General features: G+C 37.6%; 1 protein-coding gene and 1 long non-coding RNA gene across 2 annotated transcripts in view; both read right to left on the reverse strand.

The window, feature by feature from the left end:
• The window catches only part of prx (periaxin), a 59960-nt gene extending 55523 nt beyond the window's left edge, over nt 1-4437 (reverse strand). The window contains exon 1 of the mRNA XM_051958263.1: nt 4306-4437. Within this exon, the coding sequence (XP_051814223.1) occupies nt 4306-4437 (132 nt within the window). The remainder of the gene's footprint in view (nt 1-4305) is intronic.
• A 1352-nt stretch (nt 4438-5789) lies between these two features.
• Nucleotides 5790-13666, reverse strand: LOC110951188 (uncharacterized). The gene is made up of 7 exons (XR_002595702.2): nt 13431-13666; nt 11956-12027; nt 9824-10133; nt 8603-8794; nt 6912-6966; nt 6200-6273; nt 5790-5995 (listed from the first exon to the last, which is right to left on the reverse strand). It is a non-coding gene; the product is annotated as an uncharacterized LOC110951188 (long non-coding RNA).
• Nucleotides 13667-14386: the final 720 nt, after the last annotated feature.

Raw genomic sequence — 14386 nt, forward strand, 5'->3', positions numbered from 1 at the left:
ACATACTGTGCATGTGAGTTTGTGTTTTCTACAGTTCAGTGTTAAATGTAAATGTGTTGCCATTTTTGTAGCTATTTTACTGAGAACACATAATTAAATGTAGTTAGAGTGAACACTAAAGTTTGTTATTTTTGTGGTCAGAAACAGCGCAATTTAATCACCATTAGAACACAAAATATGTTTGAGAATTTTTCAGATTAAATTTTTTATACTAAAAAACACAAAACAGCCCATAAACTAAAAGATGCTTTAAAAGTGTCCTTTCTGGACTGTGGTGATTTAAAGAAAACCTGAACAGCAAGTGGTGTTTCTGCACCTTCATATATATATATATATATATATATATATATATATATATATATATATATATTAAGAAAACATAATTAAATGTATTTATGTGACCCAATGAGGCTGATGTTTGTGATTTTTGTGTTTAAAATGACAGCACTGTCAGAAATGTGCCTCCATGGAGACCAGCTCTAGTTGCAGTAATGATGATTTGACTTGTGAAACTAATGATCATAATGATGTAATTCTTGCAAGAAATTATGTTTGTGTCTGTAATGGCCCCTGGTCTGTTACTCCAACTCATTTTCTGGACTACTTCTTGCGTCTCCATCCTCTTTCCAGCCTTCTGCTTACGTGACAGCCCTGCACAGCCTCAATCTAATCCGAGGAAGAACCACTCAGCCTGAGCTTCTTCTTCTTATCTGAAGCGGAGGCTCATCCTGTTAGAGAGTATTTCATGTTGATGATGCATCACAAGCTCAAGAGTTGAAAAAACGGGGAAGTTTTTGATCCTTGTGTGATCAGATGTGGGACAAAGAAACATTTTGCACAAATATTACATGTAAAAGAGGAAGAGCAGATCCCAAAACCTGCAAAAATAAATTTATTTGTATCATTTGTGTGCTATGCATTCATCAGACAAAAGGAAGGAATTACTAAATATCATTTTACTTAATTAATGACAACTTCCGTTAACATATAGAAAGTTAGAAAACAATCACAAATGCACCTCAACTTCATTTACATTAACCCTTAGATGCATAAGTGGGTCAAAAATGACCCAGTGAGGTTGTTTTCTTGCAAAATCTTTGTAATGAAAAGTTTTGTCATTTCATATTCCAGATATTCCTCAAAAAACATGTTTTTGAAATCATTCCATTTAAATTTGTAACTTTCCTTTTATATATATTTTTTAAAGAAACAGTTAGAGGAAGAGTGGAAAAATGCCAAGAAAATGGATGCTGACATTCTTCTGTTGCTCTTCTGTGTAATATTCTTCTTTTACAATTACTTAAATGTTCAAAATCCATTATAAAGTGAAAAATATACATATTTCAAGCATGAAATCTTTCTTGTGTGAACAAAAAGATAATACAAACAATAATACAATTGATTATTCTTTACCATTATCACAAAAGTAGCATGGAAACACACTGATTCTTATCATTTTTGACCCACTTATGGAAGAGTGTAGGCTCCAATCACTGGAGCATCTAAGGGTTAAAAGGGTAAAGTATTATAATTTGAATGTTTTAAACCCCCAACAAGCTACACATCTCCAAAATCTTACTTGATAATCACTTTAAAATAAATGTTGCGTCACAATATTCCTTGCAAAGACCAGGCAGTTTCTATATTATGCAGACGACATGCTCTACTATACTATATTAAGTTATCTTTTCTTGTGCTGCTTGTTCAGTCCAGCATCTGCTTGAGACTTGAGTTACATTTGTAGGGATCTTTCTGCATGGAGTTTGCATGTTCTCCCTGTGCAGGTGTGGGTTTTCTCTGGGCACTCCGGCTTCCTCCCACAGTCCAAAAATATGCTGAGGTTAATTGATCACTCTAAATTGCCCGTAGGTGTGAATGTGAGTGTGATTGTTTGTCTGTGTATGTAGCCCTGCAACAGACTGGTGACCTGTCCAGGGTGTCCTCTGCCTTCGCCTGAGTCAGCTGGGATAGGCTCCAGCACCCCCCGCGACCCTAGTGAGGATAAAGCGGTGTATAGACGATGGATGGATGTGATTTTGTAGTGTGGAAAACAAGCAAGTGTGTGTAGCATGAGTGTAGCATAATCAGCTAAATGTCATAAAACATGGCCTCATCAACCAGACTTTAGTTGACATCCATAGATATATTAAAGTTTTTTTTAAATTCAAGTTTTAGCTTTTTGATAGTTCTGAGTGAAGACAGACAAGAAGCATGGTAAGAAACTATATAAAAGACAGGCAGGAAAACTCCTGACCTGAGGCTGTTGCAGCTAGATGCTAATATCTTAGCAACACTGTCAGACAAAACAATAATACGTGCAATAACAACATTTTAAAGATGTAGAGCTTTCTATGATATATCTGTATGCTAAGTTTGGTATGTTTAAGACCAGGGAATCTGATCTTTGGTTTGTCAGGTTGGTGAAGTTGTTGATAAAACGGGTAAGTTGCAGATGTGCTACAGGCCCGTCCACCACCCCGACCTCCACATGTTCACCTCTATGAAGAGGGTGAAACCTGAGGTGTAGAATCGCTGCAGATTTGATGAAAATCTTGAACAACTAAGCAATTACAAATAAAACATCATCACTGAATGAAATTTGCAGTCCAGCCCTGAACTAAACAGGCATATGAGTAGGGTGACCATACGTCCTCTTTTGCCCGGACATGTCCTCTTTTGAGAGGCTGTCCGGCCTGTCCGGCCGGCGTTTATAAAAGTCCTTCAAATGTCCGGGTTTTTGATCCCCTAAATTCCACATAACGCGAAACCGCCGCGCTGCGCAGCGCCACGCAGCGCCGCGCCGCGCTCTTGAATCGTACTGCGCAGCACTTAGAACCCATTCTCTTCTATCAGACAATTTCCACTGCACACGCTGCGGAGCGCCAGCGCCGCGTCTCTGAAGCGCCGGCGCGCGCCACGGCTCTGGAGATTCGCTTCCTCGCAGGCTGACAGGCAGGTAGGCACACTGCGAGAGAGCACTCCAACCGAAAGAAAATGCCGAAACGCAAATGTCATTTCACTGATGAAATGCGAAAAAAGTACCCCTGTTTTCGTCCGGGTCGTGTCAAATGGGAGGCAGAATGTACAGTCTGCAAAGCTGGGACTTATGTCTCTGTAGCTAATAAGAAAAGGAAAAAGAAGGAAAAAAAGGACTGTTGACTTGAGGCATTATTTCTATATTTTTTCATTTGCCATTAGACACATTATTTTGAAGAATGGGCTAACTGAACATTGAAGAATAGGCTACCTCTCTTTTTTCTTTTTGTTTAATATTTGAGGCATTATTTCTATTTTTACATAATTGATAATTGGGAGGTTATTTTGAAGAATGGTACTCTACCTCACTTTTCCTAACTAAGGTGTGAGTGTCAGACTTAAGAGAGATGATTATTTTTTATTTTGTTAAACATCTGAATACATGTGTTCCTACACAACTTGAGTCAATAACTATGAAAGACTAGAGCATGCCATATTTGTATGTGACTGATTATATTGTTTAGGAGAATTGCTTTAATTTAATAAATATATTACTTATAAAGCAACTGTTTGTGAGTGTTTTGGGCTATTTTTCTGTATATCCAGGTAAAAGTGTTCTTTTCTGGGGAATTCAGAATATCTGTTTAACTGAGTTTGAAGCACAGAAAGCCCCCTGACCCACGGAAAACCCCTAAAAATGGAGGGGGGGGGGGGGGGGGGGGGGGCTGAAAATTTTTCGGGCGCGAGCTGGAATTGTGTCCTCTTTTCAGAGAAACAGAATATGGTCACCCTACATATGAGTAGAAGTTAAGGAACACATTTTTAATGACTAAATGGGTAGATATCCTGGTACTGACACCATCTTTTGTCATCTAAATGGTTATAAACCAACCACTACCAGCAGCTTCTTCCTTCCACTGTGGTTGTTTTAGCTCTAATGTTGGGCAAAAGCTCAAATTCCAGCAGCTGCGAAAGGAATTTACTTTTTAAATCTGAACCCGAACTAATTTGGGGGCTTTTGCAGAAAACATTGATGCTTTTACTTGACTTAAATGTTGATCTTAATTATCAGGAGAGCTGCCATTGTGATTGTTTTGTTAGGATTCAGCCTCCGAGGACCCAATGTGCCAAATGTCATCATTTTATTAAATATTTTACTCTATTAAAACGCTAAATTGTTCAACATGTCCAAATTTCCAGTCTCCGTCCGTAACTGGTCTGTTAATTATTCCATTTTGTTCCAATCCTATTCATTTTATACATCAAGAGAAGCTTTAAAAAAGAGTGTTTGACCTCTAAATTTAAGAATGTGCAATTTCTCCCACACACCGAGAAGCCGTGACGCCTTCCTCGGCTCTCGGGGTGATAAATGTAGTTTCTGTGCTCATTAGCGGCGATGTTTGTCTGCCACATGCCTCCGCTAATCCCCACAAAGTGCAGAGTAGTTGAGAGCTGAGTCATCGAGGATTTAGCCGCTGTCGTGCACGTCGACACACACACACACACACACTTATATCGTGGATTCGCACAAAAGCCGAAAGCTCCGAGAATCCTGTGGGTTTAACGGAAAGTGATTCAGGCGGATCACACAGGGCTCCTCCAGCCCACTCGCTGCTCACATCCTCAAGACGTTCAGCAACGGAAGAGTACTTTCTTTTTTAGCCATCATAAGTTCTGATGTCTTTATTTAGATGTGACCAGAAGGGGAGCAGGAAAACAGATAAATCGGAGCACATTTTGGAGTATTTGTGGTCTGTTTGATTGGACAAATTTCATGATTTAAAGGCAGAGACATCGAGAAAAATCAGCAGCTGCCGTCCGAGTCCACAACTCTGAGGGAAGTTTAGTCAGTCTGCAGCCTGCTTTCATGATATTTGAGGTAACAGGACTTTTGAATGGACTGCTTCACCTTACTCATGTCCTCATCAGGATAAACAGAATTCTCTGGTGATCCAGAAAAAAAGCTCTCAAGTGTTTCCTTTCATTTCCAGCTGTAGATCCCTTCAACAGATGCTCTTTAGACTAAAGACTACAGACTAGGATAACAGAAAACTTCTCAAATTTTAGACTCAAAAAATATTTTAAAAACACTCCTTGGCAGGATTGTAAAATAAGAAAGGAGGAAAGCACCCAGAGTGCAGTACGCCGCCTATGCTGCTCAGTCATTGCATCTTTTCCATTGCCTGAAATCTTTGAAAAATTTGTGGCAGAAATCATAGAATGCGACCATTTAACCCTTTGATGCATGGATCAAAAGTGTCCCAAATCCAATGCAAAATGGGCATCTCCTGACCCACACTGCACATCAAAGGGTTAATATAGATGTACCTGCAAACAAAATGAGCTTATGCTGAGCACAGGCATTTGCTATGCATGTGTTATGTATGGATACCGAATTGCGTGACCAAAGTTCACCTGAAATGTTTTTAAATACAATCAAGACAGCTGCAGACCGAGGAGCTACCGTGTATAAACTCTGATGCTGATGACACTGTGCTGTTTAATGGTTTATGATGAATCATTTTGTTGACTTTCCTCCTCATGTCTGTGTTTCTACATTTTTTGGTAGTAATTTCTGTAAAAGTTAATCTATGTATTCCTCCCAAGAACTACGGGGAACTCGGTCTAAAAAAATGAGCTAATCCCTGGAGGGAAATGAAGTTGTTACAGCTGCATGGATGTTCAGTAAAGGGGTAAACAAAAAGACAATACAGAATGTTGGCATGTAAAATGAATTTAGAATAAAATAATATAGAAGGAATCAACAGAATATACAGGAGTGACAATGAGCAAATGACAAAAGAAGTCACAGATATGTTTAGAATGAAAAGTGGTTTAATCAGTAGTTTAGTGGGATGTTAATCGTCTTTCTCCTTTAGGGTTCCACATCAGGGCTCGTTTGGTGGGTTTTAGTAAATCATACACAATCCAATGTCATCTTCCTCTTCCAGATTTCTTCTGTTGCATTTTCAGTCAGACCAGTGAGATTTTTCTTCCTTCTGCCACAGAGTTCATGTTTCTGGAAATCAGGAAGGTTCAGGCTTTTATTGATCCAGTTTGATTGTCCAACTATTTGTGAGCTAACGAATGACAGTAAAACCAAACTAACTTGGGTTTTCTTTAAGATTTCTTGTGCATCCTGTATTCTTATATTAAAACAATTAATGAACCATAACTATGAAACCTGCTGAATGTTTGACATGAATTATGAACTCCATCTTACAGAAACGTTGTAGAATCCAGTTTGGTGTGAAGTTATGAAGCTACTTTTCTTCCGCCTGCTGAAGCCCATCACACCTGGTGGAGAGAGAAGAATTCATTCATTGGTTCATTTTTTCATGAGGTTTTTGGAGAATTTTATGAGTAATTAACTTGTGTTAATGACACCAATCATTATTTATGGCTTTGACTGATGAGATAAGAACTACTTCCTGTTTCTGAAAACTGTGAGGTCTCCAGTTCTTTCTGACTTGGATGTTGAATTGATCACAGTTTAAAAGCAAAAAACAAATAATTGGCGTCACTCCAATGAAGACTCATACAAAGTAAGTAGACTGACTCCTCTTTAAATGACCTCTGAGGGACTAATTCCACTCAGAGGTTGAAGCTGAACCACTCTTCCACCCTGCTGCTCCGTCAGTTCTTTAACGTTCTGTCCTGCTGTTTCCTCCCGGCTGGAAACACTTTCTTTTTCTTCTTCATCTGCCGTTTCCTCTGAATTCCTTGCAGCCGGAGTCGCTCGTCCTGTGAAATGAACCACTTCTGTCGTCCACCAGTCCCCCCCCCTCCCAGCCTCAGGAGCTTGACTCGCTCGTCTCATTCTGGTGGAAGCCCGTCTTTCTCTGCAGCGACTCCAGAAAGCTGCTTCCTGCCTCGTATTTCAACATTCACAAGGTTTCATCACATATAAAGAGACAATTTAAACCCATACCTACCTAAACTCTTCTATTCTTCTCTCAGGCTGCAGTCTATTCACTTCTGTGTTTGCATCTGCAGATCACATAAAAAGTTAATCTAATCAGTGAATCACATTTAATACCACTCAAACATCACAATATTACTTTCCAGGAAGGCAAAATGTTTTTAAGGAAGTTTTAAGTATTACACAGATTGTCACTATTCTGTTAAATTAACGGTAACATCTATCAACATGACAAATCACATTCATTTCTAAGTTGACTGTCAGCAAAAACAGTCTATCATGTCCACAAATCAACCAATTCTACTTTTTAAATTGTATTTAAATCAAATCAAATGTGTTTTCTTTGCACAGTAACGGCTCATATGTAACTATAATTATATTTATGCATAAACAAACACGACTGCAGCTGTCGGACAACAGACGCTCAACGTTAGCTTCACAAACTCTTTCCTCCTCATTATTTATGAATATTTGTGAGTATTTTTAAGGACCTTTTTGTTTTTATTGCACAGCCTTGTAGAACGGTGACTTCTCCCTGTCTGAACTGTGGAAGCATGTGACAAATACAAACTCTTTAACCTGAATTGTATAAAGTTTAGCATAAAGTCACATCTCAGTGTTGAAGCCTAACATCCAATCAGATCTCCTGCTCGTGTCGTGGATCTTCATGGACCCTCAGACATCCAGCTGGTACCGCCTGAACCAAGCATGTCGAGGGAAAAAAAAACATCCACCTGTTACTGTTTGCACCCTCGTCACCACGTCTGTCCACTGGGAGGACGGAGAGGTAATTAAAGTGCAAATGCCACCGTAGTGACATCAAGACAATCTCTTCTTTTCAGATCAAACTCATCTCTTTAGTTCAGTTTTCTTCAAATTTCTGGTGTCACAATAGGGAATGTAGGATAAGACGTGCTAAAGGCGCATGTTAAATGTTTTCTAAGACACATTTTTTTACAGCATTTGAGGATGTAACTGTGCAAAATGTGGCTTGGATCTAATAAAGTATTGCAGCCATCCTTATTTCTGAAGCCACATTTATTAGATTTCTTTATAATAAAGAAAATAGGACAGAAAACAACAGAAAAAGCAACACTGGGAGAAAATAAAATGTAAAAAAAGGCAAGACAAGAAAGGCAAAAGTCAATAAAAATTAATTAAAAATCATCATTGTATTTGCCACTCTGATTTTGCATCTATTTTGTCACATGGATTACTACTGCATTTTGTCAGACATATTTGGGGTCATTTAATCGTAACTGGGCAAATATAGCAGCCGTCCTTATTTCTGAAGCTGCATTTCTAGATTTATTTCCAAACCAAAAAAAAAAAAAAAAAAAAAAAAGCTGCATAAAACAACAAAAACAGCGATAGAAAAGGATCTAGAAAAACTGCACAATAGAATCTGAAGTCTGTGCTTCATTATAATTTGGAAAACTGTCATTTTATTTACTGCTCTGTTGTGATTTTGTGTCTATTTTGTCACATTGATTAAAATTCCAACTCGTTTTGCATTAAAATATTTCTCAAAAAGCTGCTTGTTCACTGATTGCATCTTCTTACTTTTAAATCTAAGAAGAGACGTTATCTGTTGTCTTTCCTTCGTGTTTTCACAGAAAGCATTCAGATTTGATGCACGTTTCATGCACAGATTAGACCGTTCTCCAAACACTTGCAGCTAAATCGTAGAAACTCTCAGAATACCTGACACTCCAGTCTTTGCTGCAGCATCATCTGCATGAAGACAAACACAGCAGATGTAAATCCTTCAGAACACCGTGCAGTAATGAGCTCCACATCTACTGGGTGGTCCTCGGGGTGGTAGTGGACTGAAGTGGTCTCCTGGCAGCAGAAAGTGTTTCCATCCAGCATGAACTGGGTGGTACAGCTCTGATGCTGCAGATAAGAAGTGAAGGAAATCAGAGTGTTTATGGAAACGGACCAGGGTTTCAGGTGCAGGAATGAGAACCTTCAGCAGATTTAAACAAGAAAACTATCATTTTTTTGGTCAAATGTTGTAAAAGAATAAACTAGAATTCACAAAAATCTTGATTTTGGATGTGAACATTATGTACTCAGTTTTAAATATTTGTTCTGATATTTTAAAAGATATTATCTAGAATTTATCAAAACAAGAGAAATCTGTAAAAAAAAAAAAAATTATTTAAGTTTTTTCCACTAATTTTCAGTCATTCATTTGTAAAGTTTCCTGTCAAATACAAATAACTACATTTATTTTCATATTTTTACATTAAAAGTGATGGAATACGGGATATTTATTATAAGAATTTAAATTATTTAACAGTCAAAAAATAATTATTCAGTTATTAATCTTCAAATTTCTCCTGTCAAATACTTGCAAAAATATGTAAAATAATTACATATTTATTCATTTATGTATATATTTTATGCTAAATAATGATGAAATACGGGACATTAATTATAAAAATCTAAATTATTTAACAGTCAAAAAAAATTGACTATTTTTAGCACCAATTTGCAACACTTTCCTGTCAAATATTTGCAAAAAATTACGTAAAATATTGTTTATTTAAACCTAAAATATATCAAACAAATATCAGAACTGCACATCGCGTGACTCAGAAACAGATGTGACAAATAAAATGTAATCTGATGGATTTTATCATGAATACAGAATATTCTTGGCAGTTTTCTTCCTGGGAAACCTGCTTAATGTTGAACTTCTGCTCTGTTTTTCCGGAAACATATGACCCAAGTTAGTGATGCCACTGAGAAATAAACCACAGGAAGCTCTGATATCAAAATCTCACCATAAAGGGAACCTATCAAAATAAAAGCAGGCACTTGTATACATGTACACAGCTTTCTTTTGGCATAACAGCCTATGAAATGAAGCTTTTATGCCGTAACTGAATGCATAAACGTAAAAGAGGACTAACTTACGAGAGTCAGATCACAGACGATAGAATCTGTCCATCTCTGTGTCCCTCTCTGCTCCACCTGGATACTTTGACTTTTTGGAGCAGCTCCGTCTGAACGCTGCCAGGTCCGGCTGCCTGGACGGGTGGAGGCTGGAGGACAGAAATAACCTCTTGGGTTGGGCTCTGCTGCGTTCCTCGACCGCTGACGACACCAGATAGTTTCACTTAGCGGGAAGTGGTATGTTGGAGATTCCTCAGAGGAAGTGTGTGTGATCCAGGTTTAAATGCATCTGTGAGGAGCAGCACTTTAAACATCTCTAGTCCTGCTGGTTCTAGGGGTTTAAATTAGAAGGTTTTGGTTAGAAAACTACACATAGAGGTGGCACTTGTTACAGAGTGTTCAGAATTAAAACAGATTTAGTGACTTTAAATCATATTTGACGTAATTTTTGCTGTCATGATGGTTGATCACAGAGGAGATAATCATATTTTCTGTCTTGCAGTTCCTCCATTCACATAAATCAGTCTGCTGTAGTGAGGCTTCAGATTGGCAATAATTATCCAGTTTTCTCTCTAAGAAATTCTTCTGAAAAAACGAATGAAAGAATACTGCAACATGCACAAACAGCAAAAACAGTCACAATAATGGCAAATATTTGTAAAACAGTTCTATTTTTTTAGCAGATTTAAATGCAGCAAAACTACAGTTTTACAGCTGAGCATCATAAAAGGACAAATTTACTATTTAAATAGAGGTTTTTCATGTGTTGGTGAATTTGTATTTTTTACAGTCAACATGTAAATTCATAATGTCTGAAGAAATATTTAAACATTTACTTTCCTTAAAATGCAGAATTCTACTTTCAAATAATGGCAAAAATATGTAAAATAACTACACTATGTGGATGCTATGTACAATGATTTCTTGTTTTTTATAGTTATTAATATTTACCAGTTTTAAAATCATAGATGCATGTAGTTTTACTTTCAAATAATGGCAAAAATATGTAAAATGATTATATTTTTGCTGCTTTAACTGCAGTAAAAATAGAGAAAAATGGTCACACATCAAAAGAACAAATTACTTTGGTTTTTCATGGAGACATTATCTACACTTTTGGCCTTTTTTCCCCTCACTCTTTTCTATGACTTTGCTTGTAGTTATCTGCAACTGAATTAAACAAGAAAATCTGTAAATGATCTTTTCCCCCATGCATTTCCTTTTTCTTGGCTTAAGTGGGGTTTTTTTTTAAACCATTTTTAAATGATAAATGCATCAAATAAACAACATATCTGCAGCATCATGACACCATCTGCACATTTAGTGACTCAGACAGAGAAAATGTGACATAAATGATACTTAACATGATGTGTTCTATCATAGATATTGTATATTTTGAATAAATTCCACATTGTTTACTTTGTATTTGATCAAACATGTATCAGCCGGAGTTCAGTCAGATCACAGCTTCGGGTGGAAATTAAAGTCTTGTCTTCAAACACTCAGCTCTAAAATGTGATTCTTCTACATCATATGATGAATTACAGGCAGCAAACATCATGTATTATCATTGTCCTGTTCCGTTGTAAGCAATAGTGCTTCTGTGAGATCCAAGTGACACCTCTCAGGTTTTTTCAGATTTTATTTTTTTTTAAATTTCAGGCTAAATTTAGATTCAACCTCTGCTCACATTTTCTGCAATAAAACAAAAGTCTCATTTCCACTTGAATCCATGAGAAGCATCTGAGTGAGAGAAGAGGAAAATCTGAACTGTCTGACTGCAAACCAACACTGCACACAAGTGGTAGAAATCTGATACTGCAGCCAGACAACAGCCACATATTAGCCCAGTGGAGCTGATGGGAGGAAGAAATGTTAATGGAATAATAATTAGTAGTTGCAAATCTAAGAAACGTGAGAGTTTTTGTGCGTTTTTCTGTTCTGATTTTTCGATAGGAATCACATGGAATTAGCAGAATCAATGCTTATTTGCACCTAAATCTGGATTTATTGATTATTGTGGCAACTTTAAGAATAGAAACCAACATTATAGGTGAAAGTGTCAAAAGAACTCTGCAGGATTTATACTCTTGTCATGCGTTTAAAATCCTGTGCATGAGCTGAAAGTACAAAGGAAAACTGTGGAAACTTACTTCAGTGCTGTGCAGAAGCAGCAGGATAACGGTGGTATCAGCAGGGCTTTAATCCAGGCAGAGGAGCTGAAACTGTGGACAAAGCAAGTTGGAGAGATGAGCAGCAGCTAAGCAGAAAGAAGTGACCTCCTCATAGGAACACATGACCGAAAAGAGCAACTGAAGGAGGCGTATAATGGATTAAGGCAGTTAGTTCAGGAGACACATTCAGCCCAATTTGACCTCAAGCGGGCCGGAGCAGTTAAATCAGAGCACAGCATTCACGGAATTATCTTTTTACAAAACATCATGAACAACTGAAATTTCTTCAGAAAAATGAATTCAGTTTCAACAACATTATGCCTCAGTTTATCATTTACACATTACAGATCAGTTTCTACACAGGATCAAAAACATTTAGTTACCGCTATCTGAAACTGAACGATACGGTATTTTACCGTTTGATCAAAACGACAGAAGTCAGACACAGAAAAAGACAAAAAACAAGACAAAATGTTGCAAAGATGAGAAACTGGCAAAAGCAAGACAAAATTACACAAATGAAAAGAGCAATGAAAACAAGACAAAAACAAAAGTGAGAAACAAAGTGACCAAAACATACACACACACAAAAATTGACAAAAAAGTTAGTAACAGACAAAGAAAAACAAGACAAAAGATTACAGAAATGATAGAAACCAGACAAAAAAAACAAACAAACAAAAACAAGACAAAATATTACAAAAATAGACACAAAACACCAAAATAAGAAAAAAAAAAAATTACTCAAATTTGACAAAATATTCCAAAATTGAGACTGCCATTTGGCCTCAACCTCATCGTCTCAACTAGTTTCTGGTGTTTGTTTTTACTGTCAGAATATTCAGATGAAGCAGCCGATTCTAATGGTTTTATGTGGGTAGATTCACTTAAGTCCTGAGATGACCAAACTGAGCATGTTTGAATGAATCAACTGAAGTAAAGCGGATACAAAAATGAGACCAGCGACAAAAGTCAGACAAACAACAAAAACACCACAAAATGTTACAAAAGTGAGACACAAAATGACAGAGGAACAATAACAGTACTTTAAGATTTACTTGTTAAGATGTAGGAATTATTTTAAATTTACAGTTTTGGAAGTGTAATTTTTGCAGTGAATGTCCACCGTCTGGCGGACCGGTTTTGGCCCGCAGGCCTCATGTTTGACACCCCTGGATTAAGGGAAGAAACTTCATAAAATCTGATCAACATGAGATAAAACTCTGTATTTTTAAACTAACTTGGTGCAAGTGTCACCCTTTTGTCTGGAAACTCCCTGTGAATCCCTGCAGGTCTAGTAACAGTCAGTAGACGTGGTTCAAGGTCAGCTGGAAGTTGGTGCGTAAATCCGGAATAAACTTCCTTTGGAGATGGGAAAAGTTGCCAAGTCTTTAAAAGCAAACAACCCTGCGTTAATATAACACTTTAAATCATGTTTGGGTGTATTTTTATACCTTAGTTCCTCTGAAACAGCCTCCCTGATCCGGAGTTCTGCTGAAAACTTCACCCAAACACCGAGTCGCAGCTTTACGCACCGAGCGGGCGGCATCTCCGAAGCAACAACCACGACTCCTTGTGCTTTCATCCAAGCATGCTGCAGCATGTAAACCGACAAACAGCCTCTGAAAGGCCGGTAGGAATCCGCTGGACTGTGCGCCGCCACGTCCGCCCCTCTGACCGGCCCCGTTAACGCTCCTCCTCCGCGCAGCTGTGCGCAGACGGAGGCTTATAGGAATGTATGGAGACAGGAGCAAGGCCAGCTGGAGGACAGAACACTCACTGCACTTCATATTGACTTCTAGTGAAATTTACCAGGAATGTTGAGTTTTGTTTTATGTCTCAACTTCAGAACTTTAACTAAAAAGCTGCAAGAAAACATGAAACCATCCAAAGTCTCCGCAAAACATTTAAAGCCTGATTGAGAGACAAAGACATGAAAAAAGCTCCAACACTCTCAGAATCACAAGAAATGCAAACTGAAAAAGGTGTACAATGATTGAAAACACCCCAATATAAGTGGGATAGAACAGAAACACTTATTTACCGCAACATAACCAAAAATGTGTAAACTTAATCAACATTCCTCTAACTGGACGTGATTCTGCCCAGCGTATGTTTCAGCTGAAATCCAACACATTTCAGGAGTGTTTTGGGATGTTTTAGTATCGCTCCACACTATTGAGACCAGATGTAGATATTGACGAAGGGGGAAATTAGTCTAAAATGTTCCAAATATTTTGAACATGTGAAAAAAAACTTGTGGTAATTCCACACTGTAGTTGTTCAGAGGGAATTTGGAGACATTACCCGAGTATTTTGTTTTACAATTTTTGCTCATTTAATTGATAAAAATCATTGAGTCTGAGACATTTAAGGTGAAACAGTAAAAGGTTTGACTGTCTTTTGTTTA

This window comes from Acanthochromis polyacanthus, chromosome 13 (genome assembly GCF_021347895.1).
Source record: "Acanthochromis polyacanthus isolate Apoly-LR-REF ecotype Palm Island chromosome 13, KAUST_Apoly_ChrSc, whole genome shotgun sequence".
NCBI lineage: Eukaryota > Metazoa > Chordata > Actinopteri > Pomacentridae > Acanthochromis > Acanthochromis polyacanthus.